The sequence below is a fragment of the Lutjanus erythropterus genome, chromosome 3 (assembly GCF_056507025.1).
Source record: "Lutjanus erythropterus isolate fLutEry1 chromosome 3, fLutEry1.hap2, whole genome shotgun sequence".
Classification (NCBI taxonomy): domain Eukaryota; kingdom Metazoa; phylum Chordata; class Actinopteri; order Lutjaniformes; family Lutjanidae; genus Lutjanus; species Lutjanus erythropterus.
In genome coordinates, this window is record NC_139319.1 from 45,359,398 (window position 1) to 45,374,365 (window position 14,968).

A 14,968-nucleotide genomic window follows, 5' to 3' on the forward strand; every position below is an offset into this window, starting at 1 on the left:
GAATAACTCGTCTTGTTGCCTGTTTCACGTTAATCAGAGTTCAAATTAATGCTGAATGTTTGTCAAATGATTAAGTGTCTGCTTATGAGTTCTCAGAAATCGTCAAAAAATCTTGTAGAAGGTGCAGATGTTTATAATGATTAAATTGAGCAAAATGTTAATGGAATTTGGCAGGCAGGTACTGGCAGCCACTTAACTCAAACTCCAGCTTGTGTTATTTCAGAGCAGTGGGCTTTTGTTTTCAGGATAGCAGACTTAGCTTTACACTGACAGTTACAAACAGCTGATGACTTACAGTTTACAGTCAGGTTATTGTCAATTTATGACGTTTCACACATCCTGCGCTCCTGCAGACTGCCTGAGCCTCCCTGCCTCTGGGGAGCAGGAGCTGGGGGGACACAGCTTGCTTCAGCCATAAATTGTACATTAAACTATTTAATATACCGTCTGTGGCTCCAACTTGCTATTTAGAGTGCTGCACTCATTTTTGGATAATTGCTACACATTGCTTCTCTGAAGTTTGAAGAAATTGTGAGGGTTAAGATTTTAAGATACAGTTTAGAATTTTTTGTCATATTTTTGGAGATGATACTTATATGTCAAATCCCTGCCTTTGCTACATCAAACACAACCATAAGCAGAAAAAAACGCTTAAATCGCTCAAACATCCCTAATACAATTACCAATGTGAAGCTGCGGTTACATGTTTGCATGTTCCAAGTGAGCAGCTGTACAGAAGTCCTGCATTGACACAACTCAATACAATATTTGTGGGCTTCTCTTACTGCTACACGGCCAACCGTTTGATCACAGCGATGGCAAATATTAGTTGAGCAGGTAAACAAAATCTTCAAAGGCTCACTGAAAGCTTAGTTGGGTTTTCCCCAACATACCTGAACCCCCTCATACATTATGCATGAATTCAGGCCCTACTTCTTTAACTTTTATCTGACAAAGGCCGCGTTTCATATTTGCCCACCAGGCTCTGTGCCTTAATGAGCTCACGTGAAGCCGGTGGCAGAAATGGAAACCATGAGTGTCGCTCTTTTTCCTCCACTCATGCTGCTACTGCCGTCTTGCTGTGGTTTTTAAACCGCAACCGAGCAGGTAAGCCTATACATCAAGGGTTTCCCTCTTCAAACGGGGACGTTAAACCCGGTCGTAAGACCAGGGGAGTAGCTGCTCTGGTCACACACATCAAACACGCTTCTCTATGGACTGGCTGTTTGCAGAGGTCGGGGAGTTGGGACTCCGGTGAGTGGAGAGGTACACTTTTATTCAAGAAGACGGAGGGAAAAAAAGGAAAACGGAATCCCGCTATAGAGGACTACCTGTCTGGGAAGCAGACCTCAGGGTAAACTTGTTTTCCTGCCTAACTTCCTTAAGCCCTTCCAAAACAAACAGGGAGCCCAAACAGTCAAATCAAACAGTCATGCTGGATAAATACACATGTCCATTAAATGGTTACACTCCACCTGAACTTAGTTTCTCCTTCATGCTAACTTCAAAGGTAAGAAAAATCACTTTCTTTGTATCCTTGGTGAATATCATTCTCTTTATCTGGAAGTTGCAATGTTTTATTCAAATGATTCACAGTAGTAAAGAGGGTCTGTAGAACTTTTTATGAGAAAATTTCAAGCACTTTTTAAGCACTTTCAAGGCACCTAAACCAAAAATGTCTCCCAAAGCCCTTCTAATCATAGAAATTCCAGCTCAGAATGGAAATTTCTAAGGAGCACGTGCTGGCTAAGTCAGTATTTCAACTTAGCTTGTTTCTTTAATCTCCGATGACAAATCACGGTCATTTTATGATTTAGTGTCCTATGTTGTATGATGCATCTTAATTTGAAAAACACATCTTGTGTACACAGTCAAGTACGTGATTTAGTGAATGCTGAATCTGACCTATATGAGCCACACGAGAGCTGTCAGTGGCTTTAATGGAGCGTGTCAACATGACAGACCACCTCTGCTGAGTGCTGAGCCTTATCCATCATCCAGTAATTTGACAGGACCACAGACAGGCCAGGCGGTGTTCAGAACAAACCATTGGTGTCAATATTGACATTTGCAAAAAACTGAAAAGCACTCAACTTAAGATAGTACAATCCCGAATCCGCAGTCCAGATTTAGAACCTCAGACTACACAAGTCCACCATCCCAAAAACCATCCAACCAAAATAACAGCTTTCTATTAGATTACCATGCCGACAGGACACAACCAGACATGATGTGCCACTCCAAACTAAGCTGCTGACTCATGAGGTTGGGCACCACAATGGGGTTGGTGCAGACCAGGCTGCCGCAGTAGCACAAAACACAGTGAGCGACCGACTGGCTGCCTCTGAAATAGTAGCACCTTTTACATTAGTTCAGCTGAACCAGATGGAACAAAAAGGTTAGCCAGAGCTGAATGCACAATATGTAAATTCTGCTGCTATGAGTCTCTCTCACATTAAAACCATAGCAACAGACATAGTTTGACAACTTTGTGAAGTAGCATCAGGGGAGTTGTTTCCTTCTCTTTTAAACAACCACCATGATGATGAAAGTCTATCTGACATCACTCGGGACGAAGTCATTGTGGACGAGGTAATATTAGTGATTAGTCACGTCCATCGACTTCCTTCCTCACTCTTTGCCATGTCCAATATTTCTCTCGAAGTTATAGCAACTAGCCAGCAACTGCTACTACAGGAAAAGCAGCATCACCTTGAATAAATTATGGATTTCTGCGCGTTTGAGGATTGTTGGAAACACGTGGGATAATGTTAGTTGGTGCTTCCCAAACAAAAGTTCACGCCCCCGATGCCACAATCATTATCAGTCACTAGTAATAATAATAACTGGGAAAGCAACATGATTCCAGCTGAAGTTTAGTGAAATAAAGGTCAGCATGACAGCATCAGCAAAATTTCCTCTACATAAATCATATTCATTCAACTTTGTTTCTTCATCTCTCCCTTGGTCATCCATGTGCCCACCCCTGCAGTGGCTCTACATCCCCCCCGAAAGGCTCACCACTTATGTAAGCTCAAAAATCACAAAATATATAACATATGTCTAGCATTTTTAGACATTTTAATGCACTTTAATTCACTGTTTGCCCAATGAAGGTCTAGTACCGAAACGTCGCAAATAAATGATATATTGCAATATACAATAGACATTTTTTTTTTTGCGTACGTGTTAATAATAAACTCTGACTAAGATCACTTGTGTTCATTTGTTTAACTCTCCTGACTTTGGCCTCTAATGGCTAACATCTTTACATCCATCTGGACTTAATTTGGCAAAAGTGAGCCCAATATTCTCTTCTTTTGAGCTCCATTTCTGGTCTCCACCAACTCCTGACAGAAATATCTCTCTTTAGCTACTAAATCCTCAACTAACTCTTGGGTAAACCTACGTATGACATCACTAAAAGAAAAAATGAAAGCGTGAAATAACACTGACAGGGATTCACTGAACAAATCAGAGGTGTGGGTGATAATTCTGATGTCTGGGACCAGCTTGAACAAAATGTCTCAAGTGCATGTAATATCAAGCATGTAAACAGCTGCATTAGGACAAAATGAGCACTTGCGTGAGTAAACATCTATGCTGGCGTAAAAGGTTGCTGAAATAGTCTTACTTCAATACAAACTTACGTCACAACAAGTTCAGTGATTATGTTTTGTTTTGTTTTGTTTTGTCTTTACTCTGGTGGTAGCATACAACATAGCTTTAATCCTGGCCCCTGATTAGGAGCATGGTAAAACTAACTGACAGCTGTGTGACTGATTCATGTGTTTAATAGTGAGCAGCATCAACACCTGAGCCCTGTGGCTCTACTAAGTTGTGACTTGTTTACTTGGCTCACTGTCAGTGGCAATCAAGGACAGAGGAATGTCTAATTTGTGTCTAATTTGTAGACTGCAAAATATTTGGTCCTGCGGTAGCTGGCACCAACAACATTTCAAATGAGTGAAGACAGACCTAGTCCTTCCAGAGCGCTGTGCGCGTGGTTGGCACGCTAACTTGCTTACAATGGCATCCAATTAACGAGCCAGATCTAATTTGGCCCCTTTGATACGTTTGAAACGTCTCAGCTGTGGGATCTGAGGTGAGGCAGTGAAAACACAAACATACATGCATCCTGAAATGGTGGCGGATGGAAAGAAGTTAATGTCCACACTGAATAAATGTAAGGCGAGCCCTCCGTCTGGCTGCGAGGTGTGACTTATTAAGACTGGACGTACCTCCTTGTGAAGTTGGCACGTTGACTGTGACGATCTTGCTGTTGGCGGGCAGCGGCAGCTTCGTGGTCACTACCTTTCCACCCACTGAGGTTCCCGTAATCTGGAAAGTGTGCCCGCCAGACGTGGCCACAGTGGTCTCTGTGCCCGCTCCTAATAAAGCAAACAAACAAAAAAAGAAATAACAAATACAGTTATTGCTGTAAATCCAGTATTTTCAATACCCCTGGTAAACTTTGACAATCACCACTGCATATCTAAAAGAAGATATGTACTATGATTTGCCCTTTAATTGAGGTAAAAACAAACTTTCCTGCTTCTCCCCCAGCTTCTTCTCTGTAACGTACCTTGTGTGCTTTGACCCTGCTTGACCCAGGTGGCGAACGACTGCTGGAAGTTCTTGTTCTGCTGGAATGTGACGGGGGTGCCCATCTTGGTGGACAGTACCACTTTGGTGCTGGGGGTGCCCTGGCCCGACAGTGAGCCGACGATGACTTTGGGCGTGGCGGCAGGTGTCGATGGAGTCCCGGCTGGGGTAGCTGTGACTCCGCCTGGTTTCTGCTCCAGACGTTTCTGAGATGGTACACAAGTCAGTCACAACATTAACACAGAAACCCATGACACAAGTATTCCAAAAAGAGCCAAAAAACCCATCAGTTATAAAGAAATGAGCTGTTAATGGTATACACTGATACAGACAGGGATTTTGAGGGATTAACTGCCTGGTCAAACAATATTATCGTCAGAAATGAACCGTGTGTTGCCTTGGACTGGTTTTACCTCAAAGTTTGAAAAGATTAAAGAGAAAAATTGCTACATTTCATGTGAGTGTGTAGTCAGCATCAATAGTAAATTCAGTCAATTGAAAGTATAAATTCCTCAGTGTGTGCTCTATTGACTAGTGTTATAATAATAATAGAATTTCTAACTTCAATACAATACTAAAATATCAACATTCAATACCTCGCGAAAAAATTGACACAGCCCTAACTCTAAAATCTTAGATTTTCATGAAAAGATCTTTTCAGTGTTTCCTCTACAATTAGAGGCAAAAAATGTTATCTATGTCATGTTCTTCATGTTCAGACCTTCATGCTGAGGGACTTTTTGTTTTGAAATTTTATTTGAAATTCTAGGTTTGTTTTTCATTTCCTTCTCATAACTTAGGAGTTTGGGCGGCACGGGGTTCGATCCCCCAGCTGGTTGGGTCAGGGCCTTTCTGTGCAGAGTCTGCATGTTCTCCCCATGTCTGCGTGGGTTCTCTACAGGTTCTCCGGCTTCCTCCCACAGTCCAAAGACATGCATGCTAGGTTAACGGGTGACTCTAAATTGCCCGTAGGTATGAATGTGAGTGTGAGTGGTTGTCTGTCTCTATGTGTCAGTCCTGTGATGAACTGGCAACTTGTCCAGGGTGAACCCCGCCTCTCGCCCAATGTCAGCTGGGATAGACTCCAGCAGCCCGCGACCCTTACGGAATAAGCGGTTACAGAAAATGGATGGATGGAAGTTAGGAGTTCTTATATTGACTGTAGAAAACTCACTATGAACTATAAAACTATATGGTTCATTTAGTGCTCTCTCTCTCAGTTGTTCCTGATGTTGCATTGATTTTTTTCACTGTACTGCAGTCATGTCTGTAGAGAACTGTTTCACTGGCCATGCTAGGAGCTAAGCTAACTGGCTATCCTTGCTAGTTTGCCCTGTATTACTGAGAATACACAGTGAATGTGGTTTCAGTGCCATATTATAGTGATAGCAGTTACATCAGCAGGACATAGAAGTAGGACAAACAATACTGCAACAGTAGACATAATACTAATGTGTGTCTACCCCACTGTGACCATGCAAGGTCAAGCCCTTGATCCCCCTGGCGACCTGAATCCTCCCCTCCCCTCCCACCATAGTTCCATGTTTAGTGATACACAAATTCATAAATTGACAGCCATTTAACAAAATGCACTTTCTTACAACGTAATGGTTCATAAATAACATGTTCAAGTCAGCAGCTGTTTAACATCTGCAGAGGTCCATGCCTGAACAGCCCTCTCAGTAGCCCCATGTATTCTGGCTATAGGAACCAAAGAGTCTAATGTTCAAAAAGGACGTCAGCCATTGTCCATCTAACCGCTAACATCTTTTTCGCTACTGTGAGGCCTGAAAACAACACATAATATTTGGAGGGAGACAGACAGTTAACATTTAGTGTTCACACGGCCACAGACACTAATCCGATCTCATTTACCACTCCTGAATTTCTTTTAGTGAAGGCTGGTTATCAGCTGGCTCCCCCTCTCCCTCACAGCCCACTACCAACATCTCTTGTGCTGCTATCAGAGGAGAGAAAGCACAGCTGGCACTGGTGTATTGATACAGCAGAAAATGAGAATTGAAATTGTTTCAAATACTTAGAATCCATATTTACTGAAAATGTTCATTTTTAACAACACTAATACTGACTAAGAAAACAAAGGTGTCCTCCATGCAGAGCCATGCAGGTCGTGCCTATATGTACCACCACCACACGCAAACATTGCATTAGGTAACAAAAACATTCATCTAGCTCGGCCCCTGACAACGCAGAGGAGGAGACAAGCAATCCAGCACACACTGAGGAAGTTACCGCTTCATCTGACTGTATTTACCATCAACAATGTGGTTGTCCACATAAAATATGGCAAATTTTCCCGTTATACAAATATGTGACAAATAAATATCTTCTTTTTTTAAATGGAATGTGCTCCTGAAGAAATTGAACATTTGGTGGAAAGACTGCTAACTAACTAAACCACACTCACCTTGGCCTGCTCTGCTGCCTGAGCTTTCTCTTTCTCCACCCTGTAAAAGAAAAAAAACCCTTGTCAAACTTACAACACAGCACAATCTTTTCACACATTTAACAAGCTAGAAGTGATTATGATGATTGCGACGATGAAACGTAAATATGATGGATTGAAAACATCTTGAAAATCAGCCTTACGTTATTCTACAGCCTCCATTTTACCTCACACAATTTTGGCAGTACCAGGAGCTCGAGCAGAGCCAGGAGAATATTTGCCTACTGAGATTATTTAAATCAACATGGCGAATAATATCTGACTCTATAAACTGTTCTGACATGTTGCAAAACTAACACTAAATGGCAGGTGTAGGCATGACAGGCTTGAGGCTCTGACCTTTCTGAGAAGGCTCTAATCTCCCAGAGGTCCAGCTCCTCCTCAGCCACCCAGGTCTCGATCACCACCGGGCCCGTCTGCTTGGCGGGCTCATGCTTCTTAGGGCGCAAGGCACTGGAGCGTAGCCCCTTCCTCTGAGGGGTGTGGGTCTCTGAGATAGTGGACAGAGGAATAAGTCAAAGACAAAAGGGCTGCTTGAATTTTTCTGGGAGACAAAGATGGCGTAACTGTGTGAGTATGAGTACTCGGTTATCAGCAAACGATCAGTGTTATGGTGTTGTATTTCTTAACACTGCAATACAAAAGAAGGAGCAAACAACTGACGGAAAGAAACACAAACAGATGACTAAGATCATCCTTTTTTCCTCTGCTCTCAGCACTTAAACTCTTTCTTCGTCATCGAGAATAAAAGTGTGTCTAACCTTTCGGAGTCTCGGGCACTCCGAGGGGGCAGATGATTTTGCGGATGCAGTACTCCGAGCGAATGCCGTAGGGTCCCACGTCGCGGCGCTTGATGATCTCGGTGGTGGTGATTTCAGTGTCTGATGTCTCTGTAGCAATGAGTGGGGATAGGGCTGGGTTGGTATGGTGATGAGGACGAGAGCCCGAGAAGATGGAGGAAATGCACTCCAACATAAAAACCACTGACACCCACATGAGACTGACAAGGCTGGGTCTGCTAATTTTGTATGTTTTGTATGTTTCTCTGGGCCAATACAGGAAGTTATGATCTGAAGCTGAACAATTATTGGAAATGTAATCAAACTCGCAATATGGCCTACTTTCAAACAGCAGAAGGTGCAGTACTGTTTCTAGGAAAAATGTGTGTCAAAATACCATTTTAAATCAAATACTGTGGCGCTGCACAGACGTCCTGGCCTGCATATCAAGAAAACATCTGTTTTTTACAGACCCACACAAAGAAATCACACCACAATCATTTTAATTGTTTTTAGTTTTTCAATAAAAATTAAAAGAATGATGTAGGAATTATCACTCTCAGTGATATCACAAATCCTATTACAGTTGCAACCCCTACTATTGAGTTAATGAGCAGAAGAACTGCTAAAGTTTTCTGAGTCCCAGATTCGAGTCGATTCTTGTGGAACTGCATCTATAATCCACAATGTAGGTGGGAACATGAATATAAAGCAGAAGATTCGTATAATAATCATTTAAGTGCATCCAAAAATCCCATCCCTATTATAATTATCTCTCTTCTAATCCAATGCACAGTTCCACTCTTGAAACAAACTCCCCATCCTCTCAGGGTGAAGGGCATCTTAATATGGAGGAGGTTGGATGGTTCGGGAGGGTATGGGGGGGTTCTACCTGTACGTGTGGTGCCGACAGCAGCGGACGGCTTGACGGCCATGTCGTCCCACCTCAGACAGGCCCACAGGAGCCTCAGCATCAGACTCACACCAGCCAGAGATTTCACCGTCTGCAGGCGATACCTGGGACACAACACACAGGGTCCAACATGAATTATATACAGCTGAATGTCAACATCTGTTCAAGTATTGTGTGTATGATATACATTGCAATGATTAGTTGTCAGCTATTAAATTAAATGCAAACTACACTTTAAAAACGAGAAAGAAGTTCAAGGCGACTTACTGAGTTTTGAGCCCAACTCAAACCCTTAAGTTCTGAAAAAGTTAGATATTTATTTATTTATTTACTGTCTTTTCTTTAAATTATGATGAAATTATTACTGGATAATGGTTCATATTTTTTAAGTTCTCAATTAAAACATTTAATTTTCAGGCACACAAATAATGACAAATAAGGTTAACTGCAAGTTTATCAAACGAAGAGAGGTAAATGATCTCAACTGAATATTAATTAAAGGTTGGTAAAACCTTTTATTGTTTATTTCAAAACTTTAGAGTTTTAGTTTGGCTCAAAACTCAAAAAACTGTTGCAAAAACTGTTTTTAACAGTGTATTTTCTGAAGGGAAAAAGTCCAAATTCTACAATTTCAGCTTCTCAAATGTGATATTTTTTCTGATGTCTTTACTCCTCTATGACAGTAAACTGAATATCTTCACTAAATAGGCCATTTAAGGACTTCAGCTTGGGCTTTGGGAAATAGTGATTAACATTTTTCACCGTTTTCTGACATATTAAGGACCAACAAACTAATTGATAAGTTGGGAAAAAAAGTATTATATTTCATTAATGGATAAGGAAAATAATCATTAGTTGCAGCCCTACGTACATGAACAAAAACATGGCTATACTGAAAGAAACTCCTGGATGGAGAATGGAAATGTCTGTGCACATTCTGCAGAAAAGCTGGGCTGATGGTAGAAAGGATACTTGTTCTGCAGCTATGAGCTGAAGGAAGGGTTTTTGGCATTCCCCACTACCGCGGTGTCACACAGTTCATTAGTGCAGGGCAACCGACTGGCAGTGACTCGCTCGGCGCTACAGAAAACATATTGCATTGTGGAACAGGAAGAGGCAGAGCAAAAACAGACTGAGGTTTTTGGTGATTCTGCTGTCCCCTCATGACCATTTCCATGAAAGAAACAGATGGACCGGCTGCCGTCTTTAATAAATCATTTCATATGCTGATTTGGTTTGGGAACAGATATTATCTCGGACTGCGAAAGCACACAAAACAACGGCTTAACTCACAAAGTTCAAAGTGGAAGCTTGTGCATATTTCATTTTGCGGCCATTTTAATTGGATTTAACTGTATTGGGTGTAACAGACTGAGTGCAGAATTAGTTGACAGGATGTCATCCATCAATGAATAATTTCCTAAAGTTGTCTCTTAAAAGAAATATTCCTTCCGTGCATCATTATAGTCGGGACAGCTGTTCCGACAATGAACTTGGCACCAAGAACATGGACATTTAAAATATCTTGAACATCTACAAAAGCATGATCATCACAAGGCCGTGGTGTGTGCGTGTGTGTATGGGAGTATGGTAGATATTCTCTTTCCCATGTGTAACCACAGGCGGGAAAATATCCCTGGGTTTCAGGGCTGGGTCACTGCACAAAGTGAACATCCTGACACTTCTCCGACCGCTGGATGATTCATGACCGTTATGGAACTCTGAGGTCCGGTCAAAATAACCAGAGGTCCCTGTGTGACACCAGGCTCGGAGCCACGACATCACTCAGGGCCAAAGCTGCGGACGGCAGACGGGGAGGGAGACGACATAATGAACAACCAATCAACAGGACATGGCACTCCAAAACCAGGAGAGGATTTAAAGGTGGACGCTGAAGGGAAAACAGCGTCAGCTTTATGCCAGCTGTTGTCTTTCATCAACAGCATATATGTTAAGATGATAGCTGTAAAATGAATGAGCAGTTATAAAAACAACTGGGTATAATTCTTTGCGAGCACAAAGCTACAGAGGCCTTGTTGAGTCACCTAATATCCTCGTCAGGGTGATTACACTCAGCTGACACAGAAATGTTCTTCTTCCATGGAGTCCACCATGTTGCACGCTGATGTTCCTACAGTAGCCCTGAACAAACTAAACACCCAGCTCACCAGAGGTATGGTTTAGCGTTTACATATTTTCCTTCTTTGGGTAAATTTTAGGTAAGGTTAAATTAAAAATTCCCTTTTAACCTTGTTGGACACATCCATGGTCATACTGTGCACTTATTTAACAATATATATATATCAATGGGGGCGGAAGAAAATATCAAAAATATTGAGTGTCGCGATATTATGTTTTATGATACTGGATCGACTCTCAAAACACTGTATCAAGATATTTTGATGCAAGCAAAGATTAGTAGCAAGGTTGTTATCTGGCTTTCCAGTTCTGACTGCATAAAAAAGTAAATTTTAACTTTAATGTTGTGCGTTTGGTGCCGTGTTCTTTATACTATGACAGTTTTCTGAAAATTAGAGTCACCTTGCTCACAGTTTGGCAATATATCACAATAAATGGAATTGTATCCCCTGTATCGTGATATTTATTGTGTCCAATTATGTTTTCTTCCTGTAAAACAAAATATGATGTGTGGTAGGCCTGAACAGAATTTTAGTGAAATCACAATATGTCTCCTATGACTAAAAAAGTTCATCAGCCCCACCCCAAAATTATTTTCAATCATTAATAATAAATGAGGAAGCAACTGACAGAAAAGGATTCAAACTAAATTTTAGTGAAATTAAGGTCAGCATGTGAACATCAGCAAACTTGTTTATTTCCTCTATATAAATCATATTCATTTAACTTTGTGTCCCTCAATATTTCTCCCCTCGTCATCTACACACCCCCTGCAGTGGCTCTGCCCCCGTTTAACTCCCTTCAGCTTTAACACGTGCTTGTGTAGGCTTGAGCCGACTAATTTCAACCAATGTCATCCACACATCAATCACTCGTCAACATTTAGCAGCACAGAACTGAGATTCATTACTCAGCAAGGAAGCAACAGCATTGTACGTTTGCCATGTCTATTATGATACAGCCACTTTTCATGTTCAAATCAAATTCCTACCAACATTATGTCCCGCCTGCCCATCCTGTTTCACTTGGAAACAATACGGAAGCTAGATAGGTGAAATCTGTTGTTCAGTATATGTGTAACATGTGTTACATATATGTATAGAAAATGTCAGAGTGATTATTTGGGTTCAAATGTAGTAAAAATAGAAGAATAATTAATTAGGACATTTTATTGCCACATCACTTGACAGAATTATGTAATCAGCATTTAGGCAGAGCTGAATCTGAAAATTTACAATCAATGTATCTAGATCTTACAGGCCGACACTGTACTGTGACACACAAACACACAACTGAACACACAAATTCTTGACGAATATTTGGCAGGCATACCTCTTCGAGACCGGATACAGTGTCTCTGGCTGCGTGCCCCGCTGCAGAATGTAAATCAACTTTTACAAAACGTAACGTTTTATTCTGAAGTGGCTGTTCATAAAATAATGGTGTAAGTGAGTCCAGACTCAAATGCTTGGTTAAAATTAAATTTGGAGTGCTGCCACTGCAGGGTTTTAAATTAATAATTCCTGGGGAGTCAGTAGATACAAATCAAGTCTGACTGTCAAGAAGGAAAAATTATATATTCAGTTTAAAAGTACATTAAAGGAGAATTAGATTTGGGCTGTCTGTATTGGAATATCCTTCTTCATTTAGAATTAAGTTTTGTGTCTAAGTTTATAAGCTCCACAGGGACTCAGTTTCTGGACCATTGTCTCACAGTAAAAGGTCCTGACTTTAAATCTGTGATCCAACTTTGTATGTCCTCTGTTTTTGCTCCAGTGCTCTTAAACAAGACGCTGGCATCAAAACTGGAGTTGTTTCATCCCTGCTTATTACAGTATATATTATAGATTTTTCCCTTGAGTGTGTGAGAAAAATAAACTGGGTGTGATCTTACCTCCAGGTGATGCCAAACGTGGGCCTGGGTGAAGGATATGGCCAGATATCCGGCGCTGGCTTGGCATTGTAGCTAAATATGGGCACCTCGCGGAATCCGCCTCGCCTCCCCAGCACCTTCAAGTCATCATGCGGCAGTACGAAAATACTCTTGCGGTTGCTCTTGGTGACAAACTTGCGGTAAGAAGGAAGGGCGGTGTCTGAGCGCGTCTTCTTGGTGCGGGAGAACTTGAGGAGGCGGACACGGCCCTTCGTTGACGAACAGTCCTCTTGGCTCACGGCAACAGACGACACTGTGGTTTTACCACTAGTGTCAGTCGTCGACTTGCTGAAGGAGGCCGAGCATGCAGTCTTCTGTTCTTGCATCACCGTCTCGTTCTGGCTGTCCTCTGAGTGACCGTCGGGCGCCGAGGAACAAATTTTGGTCACAGTTGTTTTGGTCATGGTGGTGAGGGTGGACACCGCACTGCTTTGTGTCGATGACACCACAGGCGCTATCGTCTCTCCGGATGCCTTCGATAGTACATTGTCCGTCCTCATCTCTGTGGAAACTACTGTCGTGGTGGTTGTGGAGGTTGTGGTTACCTGGGTGATGATGGTCTTGAGTGTTTCCGTCGCACCGCCATGACTGTTCTCCTCTGCGAAGTCATCACTCAGGCTGGACTCTTCCGCTGAAGGTATGGGAGACGGTGGCATTCGGATAATCTTGACCACGGGACTGGCTTTGGTCTCCACGGACTGAAATGTGCTGTTGTGCTGTAGAGTGCTCTGAGTGTTAGCTTCAAGTGCATCTATGTTGTTCTCCAGCCTCGCCAGCTTCAGCGGAGGTTTATAGTCCTCGTCCAGTATCGTTGTTGTCTTGCTCTCTACTTCCACCTTAGAAGCTAGGCTCGGTTCCTGGGCCCCAGCTTCTGTACTATCATTCACAGGGGCCAAAGCTCCGTTCACTAAAGGCTTTTGCTGTGCGCTGTCCTTCAACGAGACTGCCAGTTCTTCAACTTTACTGATGTTGTTCACTTTCGGCTGCATATTGTTTGTAAGGACACCATTATTTGAGCTCATTACAGAGTTACTCAACATGCTTTCACTCCCCGAGCCGTCATTACCATTTACCTGAGGGAGAGGAGAAACTGGCTCAGGAGTGCTATCTCCTTCTGTTCTACCTTGCATATTTTCTCGGCACTCCACCGGCCCCATGCCATTTTCCTCTGTAGTCGAATGCACTGAGCTTAAAGTTTCTTGGTTTTGCTGAATAAGTTTAGAAGGAGACGTGTTTTGACTGCTTTTCTGCTCAAGAACACTTGTAGGTATCCTTACAGAGTCCAATTTCAAGTTGGGTACCCCTGACCCTGTGTTTTCAACACGTGCAACCTTGGTAGCATCTGATGATGCACTGGCTGTTTGTTGCTCTAAAGAGCTATGAATCCCCCTTGCTGCTGTTTCTTGCGCATCAGGCAGTTTGACACCCTCTTGCCCTGAACCATCTGAATTAATTTCTTTTGGCCCCGTAGTCCTTCCCACTAAGTCTGCCTCCAGTTCCTGGGGCGTGGAGGTGATTTGGTTTTGTGGTGATGCTGAATCTTCAACTGTACCTGTACTGCAACTGTCTTTGGGTGTTGAGCCCAGAGGAGGAGAAGGAAGAGAGAGGGGAGTGACGGTCTCATCTGTACTTTTAGAGAGTTCATCCCGACTCTCCCCTTCGACCTCTCGTCCTCCAGCTTCTCCTGGCCCTGGAGTTTGTGTTGTCGTGGAAGATTTCTCCTCCACTTTCGCAGCTTCGCCCAGCGCGAGCTGCTTCTGAGCGAGAGTGTGGGGCTTGAGGGGTGACCGCGGCCGGACTGGAGTGACCGGAGCGGGGGCTAAAGTGGATGAAACCGGTGTGGGAGTCTGAGGGTTGGAGGCAGACACCTGCTGCCTCTGCCTCTCCTCAATAATGTGCTGCTTCACCCGTCGCTCCAGCAGGCTGTCCAGCTTGGAGGCCTTGACCTTCTTCTTGTAGGCAACGCGGGTGAGGAAGCCCTTGCTGACGTCCACTACATCGTAGTTAAAGGGTCGTGTGGGCGCCTCTGTGGGCTCTTCCTTCATGGAAGCCTTTTCCTCCTGAACACTGGACCCTGGAGAGAAAATGAATTCAAACTTCAATCAGCATCTATATAAAAATAAGACACTTAA

At 42.8% G+C, this 14,968-nt stretch overlaps 1 protein-coding gene across 4 annotated transcripts in view; it reads right to left on the reverse strand.

The window, feature by feature from the left end:
- LOC146330898 (nucleosome-remodeling factor subunit BPTF-like) overlaps positions 1 to 14,968 on the reverse strand; it is a 74,742-nt gene that overhangs the window by 26,930 nt on the left and 32,844 nt on the right. For all 4 annotated transcript variants that reach the window (XM_084710815.1, XM_084710798.1, XM_084710791.1 and 1 more), the window contains 7 exons: positions 12,798 to 14,910; positions 8,744 to 8,868; positions 7,834 to 7,962; positions 7,412 to 7,562; positions 7,034 to 7,073; positions 4,586 to 4,811; positions 4,242 to 4,391 (listed from right to left, as the gene is read on the reverse strand). In XM_084710815.1, the coding sequence (XP_084566941.1) occupies positions 4,242 to 4,391; positions 4,586 to 4,811; positions 7,034 to 7,073; positions 7,412 to 7,562; positions 7,834 to 7,962; positions 8,744 to 8,868; positions 12,798 to 14,910 (2,934 nt within the window). The remainder of the gene's footprint in view (positions 1 to 4,241; positions 4,392 to 4,585; positions 4,812 to 7,033; positions 7,074 to 7,411; positions 7,563 to 7,833; positions 7,963 to 8,743; positions 8,869 to 12,797; positions 14,911 to 14,968) is intronic.